The 20,886-nt window shown below is 40.4% G+C and overlaps 1 protein-coding gene across 2 annotated transcripts in view; it reads left to right on the top strand.

Moving 5' to 3' along the window:
• The window catches only part of LOC136863044 (rho GTPase-activating protein 45), a 363,658-nt gene that overhangs the window by 272,584 nt on the left and 70,188 nt on the right, over positions 1–20,886 (top strand). For both annotated transcript variants that reach the window (XM_067139366.2, XM_067139364.2), the window contains 3 exons: positions 904–1,049; positions 10,779–10,967; positions 13,294–13,478. In XM_067139366.2, the coding sequence (XP_066995467.1) occupies positions 904–1,049; positions 10,779–10,967; positions 13,294–13,478 (520 nt within the window). The remainder of the gene's footprint in view (positions 1–903; positions 1,050–10,778; positions 10,968–13,293; positions 13,479–20,886) is intronic.

Below are 20,886 nucleotides of genomic sequence, written 5' to 3'. Positions count from 1 at the left end.
TCCCACCTCTACCGCCTCAAGAGCACTGTCCTGGAGCGTGAGACATTGGGAAGTATGACCAGTACCTCGCCCAGGCCGCCTCACCTGCTATGCTGAACAGGGGCCTTGGTGAGGGATGGGACGATTGGAAGGGACAGGCAAGGAAGAGAGAAGGAAGCGGCCGTGCCCTTAAGTTAGGTACCATCCCGGCATTTGCCTGGAGGAGAAGTGGGAAACCACGGAAAACCACTTCCAAGGTGGCTGAGGTGGGAATCGAACCCACCTCTACTCAGTTGACCTCCCGAGGCTGAGTGGACCCCGTTCCAGCCCTCGTACCACTTTTCAAATTTCGTGGCACAGCCGGGGATCGAACCCAGGCCTCTGGGTGTGGCAGCTAATCACAATAACCACTACACCACAGGGGCGGACCAATAATTAAAGTTATGTCTGATAAAATATTGAATGAGAGGAAAATGCGCTCATTCTTTCTTTGAGCGACTGTACAAATTTTACGTGAACCACAAACACTATTTTAACGGGGTGATGAAGCCTTCTCCACTCCTCATAATCAAGGCATAAAAAACACATTGAATTTCTTCTGAAGAAGAAAATCTGCCCTTGGATGAAAGGAAGTTGACCGGATCACTAAGTGAGAGTGATTAGCTCCATACTCGGTCACTTTTGCTCCCAGAATATAAACCTAGTGCTCATTTCTGTGGTGTGCTGAATGAATCTCCCAACCTTGTGCCTTTCCAGAAGTGGAAACCTTGATTCTAAATTTCTCGACCTCCTGACGAATCAAATCCATCCTTTCGGTTGCACTAAGAACACCTATACTGTTTCGTCTAGGCAGCCCCTTAGATTTTTTCAATCAGTTTGTTTAAATTTACATGTTTAACACAGTAATTTGTTCTATTCTTCCAGTGGCTGGTTACTTCCATATCCATCCAAACCACAGACATTCCATGTCAAAAGCAGCTGAAACCCACTCATTTCGGAAGCTGAAGACACCATCAAGATGCAGAGAATGCGATTCTTACGTTTACTTCCACGGTGCAGAATGCGGCGAGGTTGGTATTTCTGATTTGTTACTCTTCTAACTTTACTTATCGTCAATTAAACTAATTTCAATATTATAATTCACTATCGGGCATCAGCCGCTTGCGATCCAGTCAAGTACCTGCCTGTGGAATGTGCTTCCTTTTGGTTGTATGTTCTAGAGTGGCTAGATAGAGTATGAAGCGTTTGCACACTCTCAGGTGGTTAAAACATGAACTCAGTTCTGAGTTGGTTTTAGAGTAGTGAGTGTCTGTAGTCGTGAAATGATCTATCCCTGGGAAAACAATGCACGAAAATTAGCATTAATTATAGGAGAAGTCTTGACAAGACTGCTGGAAAAGTCAAGCATCTGTAGATTTCCAATCTCCAATATTCACAACTTTCCATGCTGGTTGATTGTGTTACAGTTAATATCAAACATTGTCATTCACTGGCTAGACAATGCTACGAATTAGCACATTGATCCTTCTTCTACTTTCAGAGATTTATCAAGGTTTTGTTTAGTTTAAAAATGCTATTTGTTCGAGGCGTCGACCCATGTAGATCTTTTGCCCCTTTTATCAAGGTTACTTTGCTTAAATCAGTACCTAGAGTTGCAGAACTAAATAGTTTTCTACCTTGTCAGACATTTTAATGAACTATGAATACCTGATATACGAGTGGAAATTGTTAAAAATAAGATTATTTAAAATACTAGACTACATATTTTATTGTTTCTGAGAGAGTTGTTCTTCGAGTGAAACCCATACCTTCAGCATATTTTTAAAATAATAATATTTCCATTCTTTTGGCATGAGAACGAACACTTTTTTCATTCTAAGCTGACTTCTGAATTAATTTTGAGTAATTAACATGTACCTTACTCGCAAGTGAAAATAAAACTAGCCTACAATAGTCACTTTTCCTTCTGAAACTAATCTGTGATTTCTCTCTAGTCTGCGAATTCTCTCTTACTTTGACTATGACCAAACCATTTTTCTAACAATCGTAATAGCTATGGTTTCCAGAGAACACAGTTTAATTGTCACAAGATACTTGAGGACGAGGGTAAAATAAGAGTTAGCCATCATTACTATAACGCATTGTGTTACATCGGTAGGTACTTTAAATGAGTTTGCTGGAAGCTTTTCAACCGTTGCCCTTCTGGAGACAGACCCTGATTTCTGAATCTTCATGTTCACGAAACACTTGAATATCCACACATTTCTTTCATATTTCTTGAATTCAGATTCACTGTTATACACAGGCCCCGATTTACAAATGGGCGGACTGGGCACTTGCCCAGGGCGCCAGTTTTTGAGGGGCGGCGGCTGGCCGATCGAGTAATTATGGCCGATCGAGTAATTATGGCCTGCGTGAATTACGTCCTAAATTCATTAAACTCAAATTACTTTTACATTCCACAGATTATTCCAATTATTTTATTAGCCTATATAAAACACTTTAAACTATTCTAACTTTAAAACCTGAATTTAATCTATATATTTAAATTTTATGAAGGAAATGTGTCTTATTTCTATAATTATTTACTTACACACAAACCAACGGCTTTTTAAATAAAAATAAAAACAGCCTGATTCTTATTTGGCTGTTACCTTTGTTTGGCTTGATAAGTTCAATTATGAGAATTAACTGTATTTGCATAATGTGCTGTTTTAAAACTCATAATCTTGAAAACTGTAATATTTAATTTGTAAACAATTATCTTTTAGAGGAACAGGAAAACGAGCAGGGGGTGGGGGTGGCTAAATATTGTTTGCCCAGGGCGCTAACTACTTGAAATCAGGGCCTGGTTATACATCTGGTATCCCTACACTTCTAAGTGTAGTGATGTTAGAAATTGAGTTCGCCACAACTAATCCAGTACCAGCACAAAAGTAAGCGTTTTTCCATTCCTATTACCTCCCATATATTTCATACCTATTCCATAATTTTCCACTGCATTCTCATATCCTTCTACTATATTTCCAATCCTTGTCTTACTGTTGAACCTTACACCCACACTGCTCATTGCGTCATAAATCTGCATATTTGCATATACAATCGTATATACAATCTCGCTTTATCCAAATTCTACCGAACGAGTTGCCGCGTGGTTATGGGCGCGCAGCTGTGAACTTGTGTTCGGGAGGAAGTTTGTTCGAAAACCCACTGTCGGTGGCCCTGAAGATGGTTTTCCATGGTTTCCAGTTTTCACACCGGGCAAATGCTTGGGCTGTACCTTAATAAGGCCAAGGCTGCATCTTTACCACACCTAGCCCTTCCCTGTACCAGGGTCGCCTATCTGTATCTGTGCGACGTAGAGCCAATTGTAAAGCATCTAAATTCTACCATATCTTTTTCATTCCCGAACCATCATATATTATGTTGCATATAACTGCTGCCTTCGTGAACAATCCTTCTCAGTGCTCTGCTCTAATTCTTTTGGTATTTGATAAGAAAACTTTATAATCCCGTACCCTTTTTTTGCTAGTGGCTTTACGTCGCACCAACACAGAGAGGTCTTATGCCGACGATAGGATAGGAAAGGGCTAGGAGTGGAAGGAAGCGGTGACACTGTAATGTATAAGGCTAGGAGTGAAAAGATATTGGGTGTCCTTAATTATGATGCAGCCCCAGCGCCTGGAGTGAAAATGAGAAACCGCGGAAAAGCGTATTCAGGTCCGTCGATGGTGGGGTTCGAGCCTTCATTTCCTGAACGCAAATTACAGTTACACACCCTCCAGCACGTACACATCTCGCTCAATCTCTTCCATCCTCTTCCTATATTCCCTCTACTCGAACATCGTTGATATCTAACCGTCTAATTCCAGCATGTTTACTAGCCAAACGAATTTTATAATTTTCTTTCCTGAAGGATCACCGTACTGTCAAATAGAAATGGAATTCCGGCACTCCTATAGTACGGAGGCTTGTTGAAAACTAAACATGCTTCGGCGATATCTTCTGAAGCAAATAATCCCAAAAAACTTTGAGTTTGGGACCACTGTTGTCAGGAACTTCGAACCCTCTGGATTACAGCCTATAATGATCTGGTTGTTACTGTTACCATTATTTGGTCCTCCAATCCGCAAAGTCTACAGTAAATATCCATGTATAGAGTTCCCACTACGCTTCTTATATCAAAGCTGCATAACAAAGTATTGTAAAGCATTCCTTAAAATCCAGAAATGCTCCGTTCAAAGCGAAGAATCTGTTAAGATATAGTTACCGGTTCTTTTGACGTATTCGGGCTTGTAAACTAAGTTCATTCTGGCACGAACAGCTATCCCAAATGAACTGTTACGAAAGGCAGGTGTGCCAGTAAATAAGGGGAATACAACAAGTCGACTTCGAGTACTTTACATGGTTGTGAATGACGTAGAATACATCTGCTCAGCAAAAATACTCAAAAAATCGTTTTGGGCATCTTTTGTTACGTTACTGTTGTAAGGGCAAAGGTACGTCACAAACATATAGAAATTTAATAGTAAGATTCTGTTCCTGATCAAGCATGTCGAAAGTGGTTTGCTAGATTTAAGTCTGAAGATTTCTCCCCGAAAACAACACCGGCTTGTACATTTCTGTAGCAGCCTACTAAGTTACCCCTCATGCCCTACTGTTTCGAAATTTCTCCCTCGCAGTATCGTAGCTTATGAAACTTGTCTCACTTCCCCGAAACTCTATAGGATCATCACTGAATGGTACATCCGATAAAACCTGCAACGTTTTGGAGAATTGGAATACTTCCACTGGAAACTAATGGGAGCAAATTATCGATAACTATGGTGACTAGAGCACAGGTCCAGCTCCTTGTCTTTATGGTCAATATAGTGGAAAACCCACTATATTGACCGCCGGTGCGGGGAATTTGACCACGTTTTGTTAATTTCTCTAGCTCGAGGGCTGAGTGTCGTATTAATACACATCCACAACTACACACAGCACATCACACTACAAGGCATCACAGAAACACACATGGCGTCAGGAAGGACATCTGGCCGTAAAATAAGGCTTAATCCACAGCAGTGTCGACCCCAGACAATAGCAGGAAAGGCCACTACTGCTTGCAAGAAAGCGTTTTATTTTGTCTATGGTGCAAAAGTCTTCGTGAGTCAATTAATTTCCTCGCTCACATACGCCATAATTCATTGTGCTGATGATGTGACAAAAACCGCGTTTTTTACATTTCACAATGTATACATTCAATGGAATATAATTTCCCGTCAAAAGCGTAGACGTACATATTTTCCAAACACATGGCTAATTTTATTCTGAGGTGTATCGTGCGGAAGGATTCGTTTCCACCGTTTGAGTAGGTTGTGAATATTCTCACCCATTTTCTTACAATATTTCTTGATCCATGACTCACCGAGCTCGATAGCTGCAGTCGCTTAAGTGCGGCCAGTATCCAGTATTCGGGAGATAGTAGGTTCGAACCCCACTGTCGGCAGCCCTAAAAATGGTTTTCCGTGGTTTCCCATTTTTACACCAGGAAAATGCTGGGGCTGTACCTTAATTAAGGCCACGGCCGCTTCCTTCCCACTCCTAGCCCTTTCCTGTCCCATCGTCGCCGTAAGACCTATTTGTGCCGGTGTGACGTAAAACAACTAGCAAAAAAAAGATCCATGACTCTAATTGTGAATTTACCGTAAGGGGAAATGTAATTCGTTTGCTGTACATCACGTGTTATTGATCATTCTCTTAATGTGATGTCAATTAAGTTCTCAGTAACTGACAAATAATGTTCATAGTGATCTGTTGAATATTATATCGTCATTGTGCTTGCAAAAACCACTACGTAACTTTGTTGTCGGAGAAAAAATGGTCTGTGACACCTACTTGGTATTTCCGAGCTGATACTACAAACTTACAAAAACGATGGAGAAGGACAAATGTATCAACGTGAGATAAGAAAAAAAGCTCTGGTCCGCAAACGACTGAGTCGAAGGTTACAAGCCAAATTTGTTATGGGATACCAAGTGACAGTGGAGTACGAGAACCTACGAATCGTTGTTTGAACGATGTAATCAATTAATTTATTTACATGTACTTGCTAACTCGACTGACATATAGGAGATGGGCTTTTGTCCCGCGGGCACACAGCATATAAATGCGCAGGTGGCCGCTTTGCGATTGCAACGTTATAGTTACGTCACAGGCCGTCAAGGTCAATGAAATGTGAACATTCATTTGAGTATTAAGAGAATAGAACTATTCTTTAATTTTCAGTGGACAGAAATCTAGGCCACCTTCAGTATAACTTACTGTACGTTGTAAGAAATAAGTTACTGTTGTTCTGCTTACGTATATTGACCGGATACAGTAAAGAAGAGTTTATCGGTACCTCAAAATATTTTGGTGCCCTACTTACTGAATTACAATGTTCACTATCATATTTTAAGAGGGGTATGCTTTAGAATCGTCCCTAATATAATAAGGAGTAAAGTGGATAAGCTGTGGCTTGTTGTTGCTTGGGTTTAAATGATCTGATAAACTCATGAACAATCCAATTGGGAATAACATAAGTTGGATTATTTACGTGGTGTTGTTGTGTCATTGTTGTTGTTGTGCTTGGATATTAAATATATGTGTCTTCACTAATGATGAACTCACTCGCTAATTGGAGGATAGCTGACGATGAGAGATGTAAATGCTATTTCAGAAACTCAGTGAACAGGAAGTGACATAGCATTACAACACGGTGCAAAATCAAGCATTAACTTTATTGAAATATGTATATATTACGTTTTACTGAATAAATATTAGGAATTTTACTTTTCTTAGAGGAAATTATGTCATTCACACCCAAGAAATTGTAAATCGTAACTTGCATGCTTCAACCCCGTGTATTTGTACATTCTAACAAGAAACTTGTAACGTGTCAGCTTCCTTTCAATGTATAAATGTAGTAAAATAAAACCATGTATATTAATATCGAGAACAGTGTAAATCAAACCCGAATATTTTCAAAATATTTTTTTTTAAATACTGTACTCTAATCAACATTTCGTTGAATGGTACGAAGAAAGCTTCTGAAGTCACCATCGAACGTTGCTGCTCCGAGTGTGTTCGCTCTCTCGCTTGACTGTGACGTACGCTTGGTACGTAAGCTGCCAGTATTTCACACAAGCGAGCCCAGCAGCACTGGGCTCAACAGGCGGCCAGCTGAGCAACTCTCATGTAGGCGTATACCATCGACAGAAAATGCAAGCTTTGGTTTCTGCTGACTTTGTACCTCGCAGCGTGTTCAGCCAATGGTTACTGTAGCGTTGTATGGACGATTCTAACTTTTCTGCATATGTACGTTTTTCAGATGAAGTCTGTTTCACCAGAAACGGAGTGATGAATTGTCGCAATAGTCATGTATGGGCCGCTGAGAATCCCCACGCAAGCAGCTGTGACGCGCAATGAACACAGATTTGCTGTGAACTTGTGGGCGGGCATAGTCAGTGGTTACCTAATAGGCCCGCAACTCCTGGCAAGAATTCTCGCTACCTGCTACTTAGTTCGAACGACACCGGGGTTGGTCCAACAAGTACGACAGAAATTTGTGCAACGATGTCGTGTGCCTGCATCGAAGCTGAGGGACGCCAACTTAAGCAACTGTTGTGAGTGCAGCATCTTGTGAAAGTTAAACAGATAAATACAAAACAATGACTTTCGCTTATTACTTTGAACTCAGTCGATCCCGGACCAGGGTTCTTTACCACAAATTAATACATCTGCCCTTCTCCACCATCCCTGAAAGTTTGTATTATCAGCCCGGAAACACTCTGTATATCTTTCGAGGTTTCTTTAAAATAGCTCCCACAACATTGAACCCTTACCTGCCAAAGTTCTAAGCTAATATAAAGTGTTTTACATAGCAGCTTTGGCAGACGCAAAGATGATATATAAAAACTAATTTTAAAGCAAACTGCGCTGGCATTTTTAGTATTTTGGTTACCGTACGGTCTGTTTCAAGCTTATTCGTCAGAGGAATATACATTGAGACCATTTTTTACAAACACGTCTCACTCATGGATACATATTTTCTTATGAACATCAACATCGACATATTTTGGGAAAAGTCCTCTATGAGGTGAAAGTTCCTTTCGGGGATCATTGTAAGTACCTAGATGTTAATGTAAGGAAAGATCTTAATTGGGGTAATCGCATAAATATGATTGTAAATAGAGGGTGCAGATCTTAGGACATGGTTATGAGGGTATTTAGGGGTTGTAGTAAGTATGTAAAGGAGAGGGCATATAAGTCTCTGGTAAGACCCCAACTAGAGTATGACTCCAGTGTATGGGACCCTCACCAAGATTATTTGATTCAAGAACTGGAAAAAAACAAAGAAAAGCAGCTCGATTTGTTCTGGGTGATTTCCGACAAAAGAGTAGCGTTACAAAAATTTTGCAAAGTTTGGGCTGCGAAGACTTGGGAGAAATGAAACGAGCTTCTCGACTAAGTGGTATGTTCCGAGCTGTCAGTGGAGAAATGGCGTGGGAGGACATCAGTAGACGAATAATTTTGAGTGGTGTCTTTAAAAGTAGGAAAGATCACATATGAAGATAAAGCTGAAATTCAAGAGGACAAATTGGGGCAAATATTCGTTTACAGGAAGGGAAGTTAGGGATTGGAATAACTAACCAAGGTAGATGTTCAACAAATTTCCAATTTCTTTGCAATCATTTAAGAAAAGACTAGGAAAACAAGAGATAGGAAATCTGACATCTGGGTGACTGCCCTAAATGCAGATCAGCATTGATTGATTGATTGATTGATTGATTGATTGATTGATTGATTGATTGATTGATTGATTGGTTGGTTGATTGATTGATTGATTGATTGATTGATTGATTGATTGATTGATTGATTGATTGATTGATTGATTGATTGATTGATTGATTGATTGATTGATAACTTCAGAGGTAATTAATTGTACTTATATGAGTGCGTTTATAAGCCATATTTTACAGTATTCCCCTCAATGTGTTAAAAGAATAACAGTTATCTACAAGTGATAAAGTTCCAAATATTTGTTTACAGTTGTTTTACGTCTCACCGACACAGATAGGTCTGATGGCGACTGTGGGACAGAGAAAGGTTAGTAGTCGGAAGAAAGCGTCCGGGGCTTTAATTAAGGCACAGCCCCAGAATTTGTCTGATGTGAAAATGGGAAACTACGGGAAACCATCTTCAGGGCTGCTGATAGTGAGGTTCGAACCCACTATCTCCAGAATACTGGATACTGACTGCACTTAAGCGACTGCAGCTATCGAGTTCGGTCCAAATTAATTTGGGTGGATTTTCAAGTTGATGAATAGTAAAGAGAACCCGTTATATGGAAATACTGTAAAATAAAGAAACAGTAAAGACGATGAGTAGTTGGGGGAAAAAATAAAATGAAGCTTACAGATCATTTGAGAAGTACAATTAATGTCAGAGGTAAGATTAACGCTTGGAAGAGGAAAACTATATTAGAGAATATTCACTACAATATTATGTTAAAAAGGGAGGAGATGGCATGTTATGCTGGTCAAGAATTCATCCTGATATCCAGCAAAATTAATTCTAATATTAGTTATAAAATAACTCGTAAATATAATACTTTTTTGACTGTTTATGATGGGGTTAATGTCAAGTAGTTAAGCAGCTTCGTTAATTACCTAAATAACTTCAAATTATGGAGTGAAAATGAACAAACACGTTGAATGAAAAATGCTGATAACGTAATTTATAATTGTTTTGATCTCTTTTATTCAAATGTTGTCTTACTTTAGTGCACTGCGTTTTTTGAACTTTTATATGTAATTTGATATTAATGGATTATTGTACTATCTAACATGTATAAAGTTATTTTAAACGTGAAATTTTATTAACATTTTAAGAACCAACATTTGTAAAAATGTTAATGTACAACCTATGTTTGAAAAGTTCCGTGCTTCTGATAAGTTTGTAACTACGGTTGTTATTCCGTTTCGTATTATCGAAGACTGTATATGATTTTACTCGACCATTCTTGAAAGTGAGTTCCATATTGTTCTGGAAATGCGGTATGTGACTCAGAGACGGATTATAGTCTACTGTCTATGGACGTGCAAATGTAACAGAGAATAAATACCATGTTTTATGATAAATATCGAGAAATAGCCACTGAAATATTTAAACATTTGCGATGGAATCAATGACACCCCGGTGTATTATATCCCAGGAAATTTGTTCAAAGAAATGTGTAAGACTATAACTATCCAAGATCTTGGTGGGACTTCTATTCTATTTCTTCAACTGAAGAAACGCAATCTGGTGCCATTTCACCAAACGAAAAGGAAGTGACCCATGTAACATTTAAAAAGGAAACATTGAATTCACCGACTATGACTGGCTCACTTGAGCAAAATTCACATATATTTACATAATTTAACCTTTAATTTTAAACATCATCCATATGTTATGGTGTCAGAGTTTTTCTTCCCAGAAAACAATTTAAAATGTGTTTTATTAGCATAAATAATTCAAATCTGAATGCTGGTAATTTCTATGAAATACGAAAAATTTCAACCACTTCAAGAACTTCAGAAACACTGATAGTGGTGAGTAGAGAGCGGAGGTTACTGCTTTGAAGAAATGAGCCAGTCGTAGTCGGTGAATACAACGTTTCCTTTTTCATTGCTACATCACGGAACTTTTCCAGCATAGGTCATTATTGTTTTTCTCAATGATTTCCCTTAAAAATAATTACGAGTAATTCCAGAAAAACATTGGTTTTTAAGTGTGGATTAGCATGCCATCGGAAATGTTTGGAGACATTAGCCATCCAGTGCGGCCACAAGCGACTGCAACGGAAGATGACAACTTTCGGCGTGGACCTTGGGCAGCATCTTGCAGAGACTACCACTGTCGTACCTCACATTGTCTGCAAGTGCATCGATGAAATTGATGGCCGTGGCAGATTAATAAAGGTATGAGATTCTGGTTTAGAGAACAAGACTCAATAATTTGTACAAAAAATATTATTCATCAAGCATAAAAGACATCTACTAATTATCGGATTGAAACATGCAGGGTGCAGACAAATTTTGTTTTCGTAAATTAAAGGAGTGTTAGTAGGTTGAAATACAGTTATTGTGAACATAGAAACTATAGGTCTACGGTGATTAGTAGGACTGGAATTTCTGTGTAAATCTAGAATACATCTACTAATCATCAGATTGAAGTATACAGGGTGCAGATAAACTTTGTTTTCGTAAATTAAAAGAGTTTTAGTAGGTTCAAACACAGTTATTATGAACATAGAAACTATAGGTCTACCGTGATTAGTAGGGCTGGGATTTCAACCTATTAGGTCGTGTTACGTACATTTAGTAATGTCTTGAAGAGATGTTAAGTACAGAAGAAAAATGGCCATCGGGACACCAGTGGAATCCGAACCTACAACCTCCCGATTTCGCGTCGGTTCCTCTACCAATTGAGCTGTGGTGGCCTAGGTCATCCTTGTTCTGTTGGAAAGGATCTAAACTACAGGTCTGACACTACTGCCATCACAATGAAGAGTGCGTTGAAGTCACCGGTTGAGGGCCAAGTCAATGAATATAGGTTGAAAGTCGGTTTCGGTTTAATTTCGTTTCCTCCTCCCATTCTGAGTGCTTCAAGTTTTTTCAGGCAGTTCACATTATTTTTAACCTTTTAAAATAAGAAATTGTCTATATTTCACCCCATATTTTGAATGTGTTAGCCCATATGTGTGTACATATTTAGCCTAGCCCTGGTGATTGGTTTCGGCAGCCCACCACCAAGACGCTTGAGCGTTAACGAGTCACACTGTTTTTGTTGAGCCGCTGTCTACGTGACCTGCCTTCTGTCTTCCTTGAGGCCTTCCATCTGTCTGTCACCACTCCCGTCTGAGAAGCGTCGAGAATTTTCCCAGGAATACGCGACCTTGTTGCGTCGATGTAAATTGTGCCACCAAGTTGGAGGAAGACTTTTCGAATATCTGCTCTGAGGAACTGTACCTTTGACCATTTTCATTGTCTGCAGCTAAAAATGAAAACCAAATGAAGCATTGTGTCACGTTTACGCTCGAACACGAGGAAGACATTTCGAACATCTGCTCTGAGAAACTGTACGTTTGACCATTTTCATTGTCTGCAGCTAAGATGAAAAGCAAATGAAACACTATGTCACGTTTACGCTCGAACACTAAGGAGGTTGGCAGCCGAACTGAGGTCTTTAAGCGCGCGAAGCGCCGAATTTAATCACCGCAGACCTATCTATGTTCAAAACACTTCTTTCTGTACCATCCATCACTCCCTTGGACAATGAGTTCAAGTCCTCGATTAGTTATTTCATTCAGGACTGTGCTTCTTCTACTGACGTGCTAGCCCCAGTATGCTTTCCCCAGGAGCTAGTAAGAATTTCACCAATTAATTTTGCTACTTAAGTATTTTTAACAATACATTATTTTTAAATAATAATGGTGGTGGTTACGGATAATAAACAGCGGATATTTACTGTGGTAGCACATATGACTGGTCGTCGACCTTTCACTGCTGCTTCACGTGTCAGGGATTCATCAAATGAATGATTATCATGCGAAAGTTTGCACAGTTATTCCAGCAGTTATCACTCTTTCATTTTACTTTAAGAGCACTGTAGAGCTGATAAAGACAGCAGGGTAACTTTGAATTACGTCTCTCTCCAAACCAGGCACTTTTATTATATAAATCTGTAAAATATGTACAGTCAGTCAGTTGGTAAATGCAACGCCTGGCACAGGCAACCATTGCCCTCCATCCTCTGCTTCAAGTTTCATTCCTTGACAGGTAGCATACCGAAACTCTTGCGTCAAATCTTTAGGATTCCTTATCCTCAGCCTTCCATGCCCGCTTCCGAACCACCACATGAACCCTCTCTCAAAATTTTCCCTTTGATTAACTTAATCTTTAGGATATTATAGAGCGCAAGGTATGTTCAATGAATTTAACGTCCTTTCCCACACAGTCTCAATTCTCCCTTTCGTCGGGTTTCCTTTAGGATACTTTCATTTGTTCCATTTTCAACCTATCTATTCTTCAACATACTTCTCCCGACCCATATTTCAAATTCCTTTAGTACAAGAGCCAAAAATTAACTTCCTAAGGAATGTTCAACTCACCTCTTGAAACGTTTTACTCATCCCTATCTTGTCACATTGATATAGCAACGAAGGATTGCGTGCTCTTTGAGATGTTTGGAGTTAATAAGAGCTTTATTATCCACAGACAGTTATAACTGATGTTCTTTCTACAGGGTATATACCGTGTTTCTGGTGTAAAATCAAAAGTGGAGAAGCTGTGTCAGGCTTTCGAAAATGGAGCAGAACTGGTTGATCTGGCAGACATTCATCCGAATGTCATCGCTAACGTTTTGAAACTGTATCTAAGGCAGCTACCAGAACCACTTCTTACTTTCCAGCTCTATCCGGATTTTATCAGGTAGGCCTAATGCTATGCACTACTATCAGTTCTTGAAATTCACTATGCTTTAGATTTTGGACGTTCGTGTCCAGCAATGCAAATCGGTGATTATTATTATTATTATTATTTTATTATTAGGATAATTATTATTTATTATAGTGTTGAAGAAAAAGTCACATTAGAAGGAAAAACCAATTAAACGATATGAAGAGGAGAGAAATGATTCGTTCCACCCTTTACATTCTAAATTATCTGGAGTGATGCTTAAAATATATTTACAAAAATGTACGAATAAGAAACTACTTATTTATTTTACTTTTTAAAACTTTGATGCCATATGATCAGATGCAATACAAGTCCTTAGAGAAATGGTTTTAATTCTGGAAAGATCCAATAAAATTATATGTCAATTATTTTTATTGTAAGTTTTCCTGTGAAAGCAAGAAGAAGAAAACATAAGTTGCAAAGAAAATTTTCTTAAATATACACTACTTCGTAGCATTCTTGCAGTGAAAACTGTTGCAATAATATAGTGAATATTAAAATGAAGAGGACAAACAAATGAGAAAATGAAAACGATGAAAAATACCAGTTTTCTGAATTATGTACTTGACGTGGAATGCTACAAATGAATCCGATTTTATTGAAACTAAGAAATAATAGGCTATATGTACACGTGTGTGTTTGATTCTATTCATATTATCTTGGATGTTTCTCCTCCATTCCTGTGTAATTTCAATCCAGCTTCAATATAATAAAATATAAATCACGCAATTAGGATACAGATGATTTCACTTCCATCTTAAGTAAATCTTCAAATGTGCAGAAAATCTTGCAATGTTCATTTGTTTGGCTTTTCCACATGTACAGCACCAACACATTATGATAAACTGCCATTATGTACCCTATAATCCTTGAGTATTTCAAATATACAGCAGTGTGAAAATAAGGAATGTTTTGATTACACGTCTGTTAGCATGTACCAAACTGGTAAATATTGCCGAATGTTTTGCGTAATACTGCAAAGTTCATGAATTTTAAAATAAAAGGCCGGGACAGTCTGTTGTGTGCATGCACAACTTCTCGTTTGACTCGAGTATCTAATAGCCTAGACTCTTATTTGAAGAAGGAGGTAGTGATATAGTAGTGATGACTATTGTTTCAAAGACAAAATGGATTGCCTACAGTTATCTAAGTGCCTATTGTTAACGACCACTCTATTACGTGAAGTATTTATAACATCATTTACAGATAAACCTGAGTGACTACCTGTTGAACATTCTAGTCTATTGAACTGTGGAGGGTGATAGGGTAAAACATCGACATGCAACGTGTTACAGAAGGGGTTGGAGCACGACCATTCCGATGTCACTAAAGACACAAACCCTTATTAAAGATAATGTAACACGGAAATACGGAAAGAAATATTATTTTTATTCTCAACCCTACCTGACTCTGCGGCTAAATGGTTAGCATGCTCGCCTTTGGCCCAGGGGTTCTCGGGTTCAACTCCCGGCTGGATTGGGGATTTTAATCTTCATTAGTTACTTTCTCTGGTTCGGGGGATGGGTGTATGTAGCGTCTGCAACATTAACTTTCATCCTAGATAGGACTTCATCCCCATAGACGGACACGTATCCTACGTGCGCTAACTCGAAAATCCTGCACTAGGCCTCCCAGAGGGCCATACCCAAGTCAATGGAAGACGTAGGCTATCAATTAGGAATATGCATAGCCGAGTCCAGTTTCTACTTGATGTTCGTGGTCCATGAAGTACGTCTCGTGCGATGTGGAAACTGCAGCACTGCATGCCTTTAGTGTGAGAGGTGAACAGAGCCTCTGAAAGTGCATGTTCGTCTACCGACACGCTACAGTGGAGCAGTTCACGTCAAAAACCAGAGTTCAGCGATCCCTGCTGAGCATGAGTCTCAGAACTAAACGGATAGGCCTATATCTTAGCCTTCTATATCGTATACCTGTGCTAACGAAGGTGCATACACGGAAGAGCTTAAATTTACGCGGCAGTAACGGAATTAGGCCTCCGTTAATTGTTTAAGGGTTGTCTTCCAGATGAGCCCCGTTTTCTGCGGATGGATGGATGGATGGATGGATGGATGGATGGATGGATGGATGGATGGATGGATGGATGGATGGATGGATGGATGGATGGATGGATGGATGGACGTGCTGTGGAAAGACCATCCATCCATCCATCCATCCATCCATCCATCCATCCATCCATCCATCCATCCATCCATCCATCCGTCCGTCCGTCCGTCCGTCCATCCATCCATCCATCCATCCATCCATCCATCCATCCATCCATCCATCCATCCATCCATCCATCCATCCATCCATCCATCCATTTAGCTTATCAGGCGAAATCCTGCAACCATTGCCAGAACAACAAAAACTAGTGGCGGGAAATGTTTCCGTGGCTTTCTCTGGGACCACCCATCCATACGGAGGCACTCTCGTCCATCCATCCATCCATCCATCCATCCATCCATCCATCCATCCATCCATCCATCCATCCATCCATCCATCCATCCATCACAATCAGGTGAGTTGTCGTGCGTCCCATTCCGGAGGCTGTGCGTATACAGCTCAGCGAGAATTCGTTAAGATTTTTGCCAGAAAGCAGGAACCCTGCCTATTGAGCTTGCGTGCCAACTCTTCCGATATGCTGTGGAAAGACCATCCATCCATCCATCCATCCATCCATCCATCCATCCATCCATCCATCCATCCATCCATCCATCCATCCATCCATCCATCCATCCATCCATCCATCCATCCATCCATTTAGCTTATCAGGCGAAATCCTGCAACCATTGCCAGAACAACAAAAACTAGTGGCGGGAAATGTTTCCGTGGCTTTCTCTGGGACCACCCATCCATACGGAGGCACTCTCGTGCGATTAGGCTACGAATTCATTCTTGGAGACAGGCGCGGCCGTACCTTGTGTGCTGAGGTGCTACAGCACATTGTATATTTCAAAATAAATTACTTTAATACTGTTATCTAGTACAATCAAATACAGTGCATTGAAAAAGACGTCAGTCAAAGAACAGGAAATCATTCAACTCCCCTCACAATCAGATGAGTTGTCGTGCGTCCCATTCCGGAGGCTGTGCGTATACAGCTCAGCGAGAATTCGTTAAGATTTTTGCCAGAAAGCAGGAACCCTGCCTATTGAGCTTGCGTGCCAACTCTTCCGATATGCTGTGGAAAGACCAGCCAAGACATCACTTGCTAGCGATTCTTCGTTCGACCAAAGAGAGGCAGCACTGATCAGTGATCACACTTGCATTTCGACCGAAATGAGAGCGTGGCAGGTGGCACCCTCTGGATTCAGTTATTGTATTAAGAGAGAATCGCTCAAAACAAACGGGATCTTTTAATACTCCCAACTGCCTACTCCATAGCCACATTTGTAAATCAATGAACGATAAAAATTGTACATTTTATGTTGTCAAAATAAGGACACGATATTTTGATTTTCTTTAATTACAAAATGCCTAGTTCATAAATGTCACTATAGCAACATAACATGTATTTTGCATTACTGCGTTTCTGGTTTTATTTCAATGCTTTTGGTAACACTGAGAAGTTCTGTTTTTGCGAGCTCGCACAAAGTGTTTCTGAGTTCGTGAATGTTTTGTCATTGCAGGTGTTACTGTGTGCTTAATTAGTTTTGTATGAAGAATGTGTATATGTGTTGAGGATATTTGAGTGTTAGTTTAGAATGGAAAACTCAGTGGAGAGCCTCCTGAAAAGAGGCTTTTCAACCAGAAATCTGGAAGGAAAAATTAAGGTAAAGAAGTTAGGTACCTACCCCGGATTTAGATATTGCTTAGAAAGGCATCTCTTTTCTTTTTTTTTTTTTTGCTAGTTGCTTTACGTCGCACCGACACAGATAGGTCTTATGGCGACGATGGGACAGGGAAGGGCTAGGAATGGGAAGGAAGCGGCCGTGGCCTTAATTAAGGTACAGCCCCAGCATTTGCCTGGTGTGAAAATGGGAAACCACGGAAAACCATTTTCAGGGCTGCCGACAGTGGGGTTCGAACCTACTATCTCCCGATTACTGGATACTGGCCGCACTTAAGCGACTGCAGCTATCGAGCTCGGTAAAGGCATCTCTAATAAAACTCCATGCACTAGAAAATCTAATAGAAAAGTATATAAAAACGATTGGGTGTGCGGATGCGAGATTAGAAATGCCCTTTTCTGTTATCCGTGTTTGTGTCTTGGCAATAGTGATTCTTGGGGAACAGTGGGTGTTAAAGTTCTTGGACATCTAAACGCTTTAATTAAGAAGCATAATGCCAGTGAGAAACACGTTAATAATTCTTTAAACTTAAGTGCTTTAGGAATGGTAAATATTGCAACATTTTTAAGCCGTGCTTATCACGAAGAAAAAAGAAAAGCACAATCAACAAGTGGAAAAGAACAGGTATGTGCTATCAAGAATTGCAGACTGCATTAATTTTTGCGGTGCGTATGAATTAGCTTTAAGGGGACACGACGAAAGTGATAGTTCCGACAATCCTGGTGTTTTCTTGGGCCTAGTAGATTTAATTTCTAGCATAGACAGTGCAGTAAAGGAGCACATTGAATCTAATAGATTTTTCAAAGGGACCTCAAAAACCATCCACAACGAGCTGCTGGACTGCATGCTTGAGACCTGCAGAGAAGTGATAGCAGAAGAAATACAACAAGCAGATTTTGTGAGTGTAATGGCCTATGAAACTACCGATATTTCAGAGCAGACGCAGTTAGTGTTGGTATTTCGGTATGAAAAAGATGGTATTCCACACGAACGATTTTGGGGCTACTTTAAACCAGAAGGTCAGGATGCGGATGCTCTTGCATCATACATTTTAAGTGAAATGAACAACATGTTTAAAAGTACACCGCACAAAGTTATTGCGCAGACATACGACGGGGCATCAGTAATGAATGGTGGTAAAGGTGGAGTGCAAGCAAAGATAAAAGCCTACTATCCCAACGCACATTACATCCACTGCTATGCACACCAGCTGAATCTGACAAAGGAACATGCTGCTTCGCAGAATCAGTCGGCTAGGGTGTTCTTCGCTCACCTTTCAGCGTTCCCTGTTTCCTTTTCAAGGCCGCCGCAACGGATGTCTGCTTTAGAAGCAGTGGCAGCTCGAAGAATTCCAACAGGACCAGTGACTAGATGGAATTTCAGGTCGCGCACCGTAAATGTGGTGTACGAACAAAGTGATTCCATAAAAGAGTGTTTATTAATGTTGGAGAAAACCCCATCCTATGAAACTTGCCTTGAAGCGAAAAGGCTTCGTCACAGCTTAGAATACGAGGAATTCATCTTTTGGCTATCATTTTTTCATAAACTGATGCCACATGTGGATACTACGTACAACCAGTTGCAGTCAAGAACAGCTGATGCTTTAAAAATAAAATATGCTGTGCCACATTTCATTCAAGTGATAAACAACATAAGGGAATCGGTAGAAAACATTGCCAGTACTTCTGAAGGAACGTGTGCTTCAGAAAACAAGCGCAGAAAACTATCATGTCGGCGTACTGATGCCAGGGAAGTGTGCGATAGAATAACATGTTAGGCCCGTGATCGCTTCCAAACCTTGAATCACCTGGAAGCATCAAAATTGTTAGAGTCCACCAACTTTCAACGGTTTTCTAAAACGTTCCCGGATAAAGAACTTGATGTGACTGTCCAGGCTTATAGCATGGTGGAAAAGAAAAGACTCAGACTGCATTAAGTTTTGCGGTCAATTCTGTAGCAATGTGCAGGCGAGATTTTAAGAATATTGGTGGGGCAGTTCCACATCTGCAGTTCATAATTTCTCGTAATCTGCAAGGTACATTCTGCCAAATAACTAAGCTTCTGACCGGGCAAGTTGGCCGTGCGCGTAGAGGCGTGCGGCTGTGAGCTTGCATCCGGGAGATCGTGGGTTCGAATCCCACTGTCGGCAGCCCTGAAGATGGTTTTCCGTGGTTTCCCATTTTCACACCAGGCAAATGCTGGGGCTGTACCTTAATTAAGGCCACGGCCGCTTCCTTCCATTCCTAGGCCTTTCCTCTCCCATCGTCGCCATAAGACCTATCTGAGTCGGTGCGACGTAAAGCACGTAGCAAACTAAGCTTCTGAAGATATTAGTAACAACACCCATGACTACTTCAGACCCTGAGAGATGTTTCTCATCATTGAAGAGGATCAAGACCTTCCTGCGGAACACCATGTTACAAGAAAGACTAAGTGCCCTCGCAATGCTCTCCACTGAGAAGGAAATGATCTCCAGCATGGTGGGGTTCAACGCCAGGGTGATCGACAAATTCTGTAGCAAGAAGGAGCGACGTATGGACTTCATTTATCGTCACTGAGTGACTTTTTCTATATGTTTCTAAATATTTTTATTTTGGTCGGGGGGGGGTGGAGGGGAGTGAAAATGGGTTACAGCACACAACTGATTTTATGCACCAGCGGCCACTGCTTGGAGATCACGTACATCCATAAATGATTATTAACTTCTCTTGTGTGGATGAGCTCTTTCAGCTAGACCATTCAACATATCGTATTGTTAAAGTATCCAATAATGGCTGAAGAGGACGATTGTCCTTGTGAAAGAATGGTTATTTTTACCGAAAGAGCTCATTGACAATCTCATTGAGTCATGTCATACAGGTGTGCAGCATTGTTGGACGTCCGGCAAGACCATACGCCATTCTAGTGGGCTGTTGTTGTGGTGTTCTCGTCCGTTTTTTTTTTTTGAAGTGTTCTTTTGGTACCATGCTCTACCTGTAATATCTGAGTAAAATAAAGGACCTCATTTGTATGATATATAGTATCTTGTCTGATGATGTAGGGGTAGCGTGCCTGCCTCTTACCCGGAGGCGCTGGGTTCGATTCCCGGCCAGATCAGAGATTTTTACCTGGATCTGAGGGCTTGTTCGAGGTCCACTCAGCCTACGTGGTTAGAATTGAGGAGCTATGTGACGGTGAGATAGCTGCCCCGGTCTAGAAAGCCAAGAATAACGGCCGAGAAGATTCGTCGTGCTGACCACGCGACACCTCGTAATCTGCAGGCTTTCGGGCTGAGCAGTGGTCGCTTGGTAGGCCAAGGCCCTTCAAGGGCTGTAGTGCCATGGGGTTTGGTTTTATATTCTTTACTTCCCATGTAGCCTACTTTACCTGTCTAACTGATATTCATAACTTAAAATAGTTTATATCACCTTATACTTATTTTTCAGCGTGTAACAAACTTACCCCTAAAATTCAATACATCGAAGGCGAAACACTTCAGTAATATTCATCATCATCATCATCATCATCATCTGTTTACCCTCCAGGTTCGGTTTTTCCCTCGGACTTAGCGAGGGATCCCACCTCTACCGCCTCAAGGGCAGTGTCCTGGA

The sequence above is a fragment of the Anabrus simplex genome, chromosome 2 (assembly GCF_040414725.1).
Source record: "Anabrus simplex isolate iqAnaSimp1 chromosome 2, ASM4041472v1, whole genome shotgun sequence".
Taxonomy (NCBI): Eukaryota; Metazoa; Arthropoda; class Insecta; order Orthoptera; family Tettigoniidae; genus Anabrus; species Anabrus simplex.
The sequence above is the reverse complement of the archived record's forward strand: the minus strand, read 5'-3'. Positions and strand labels throughout refer to the sequence as shown.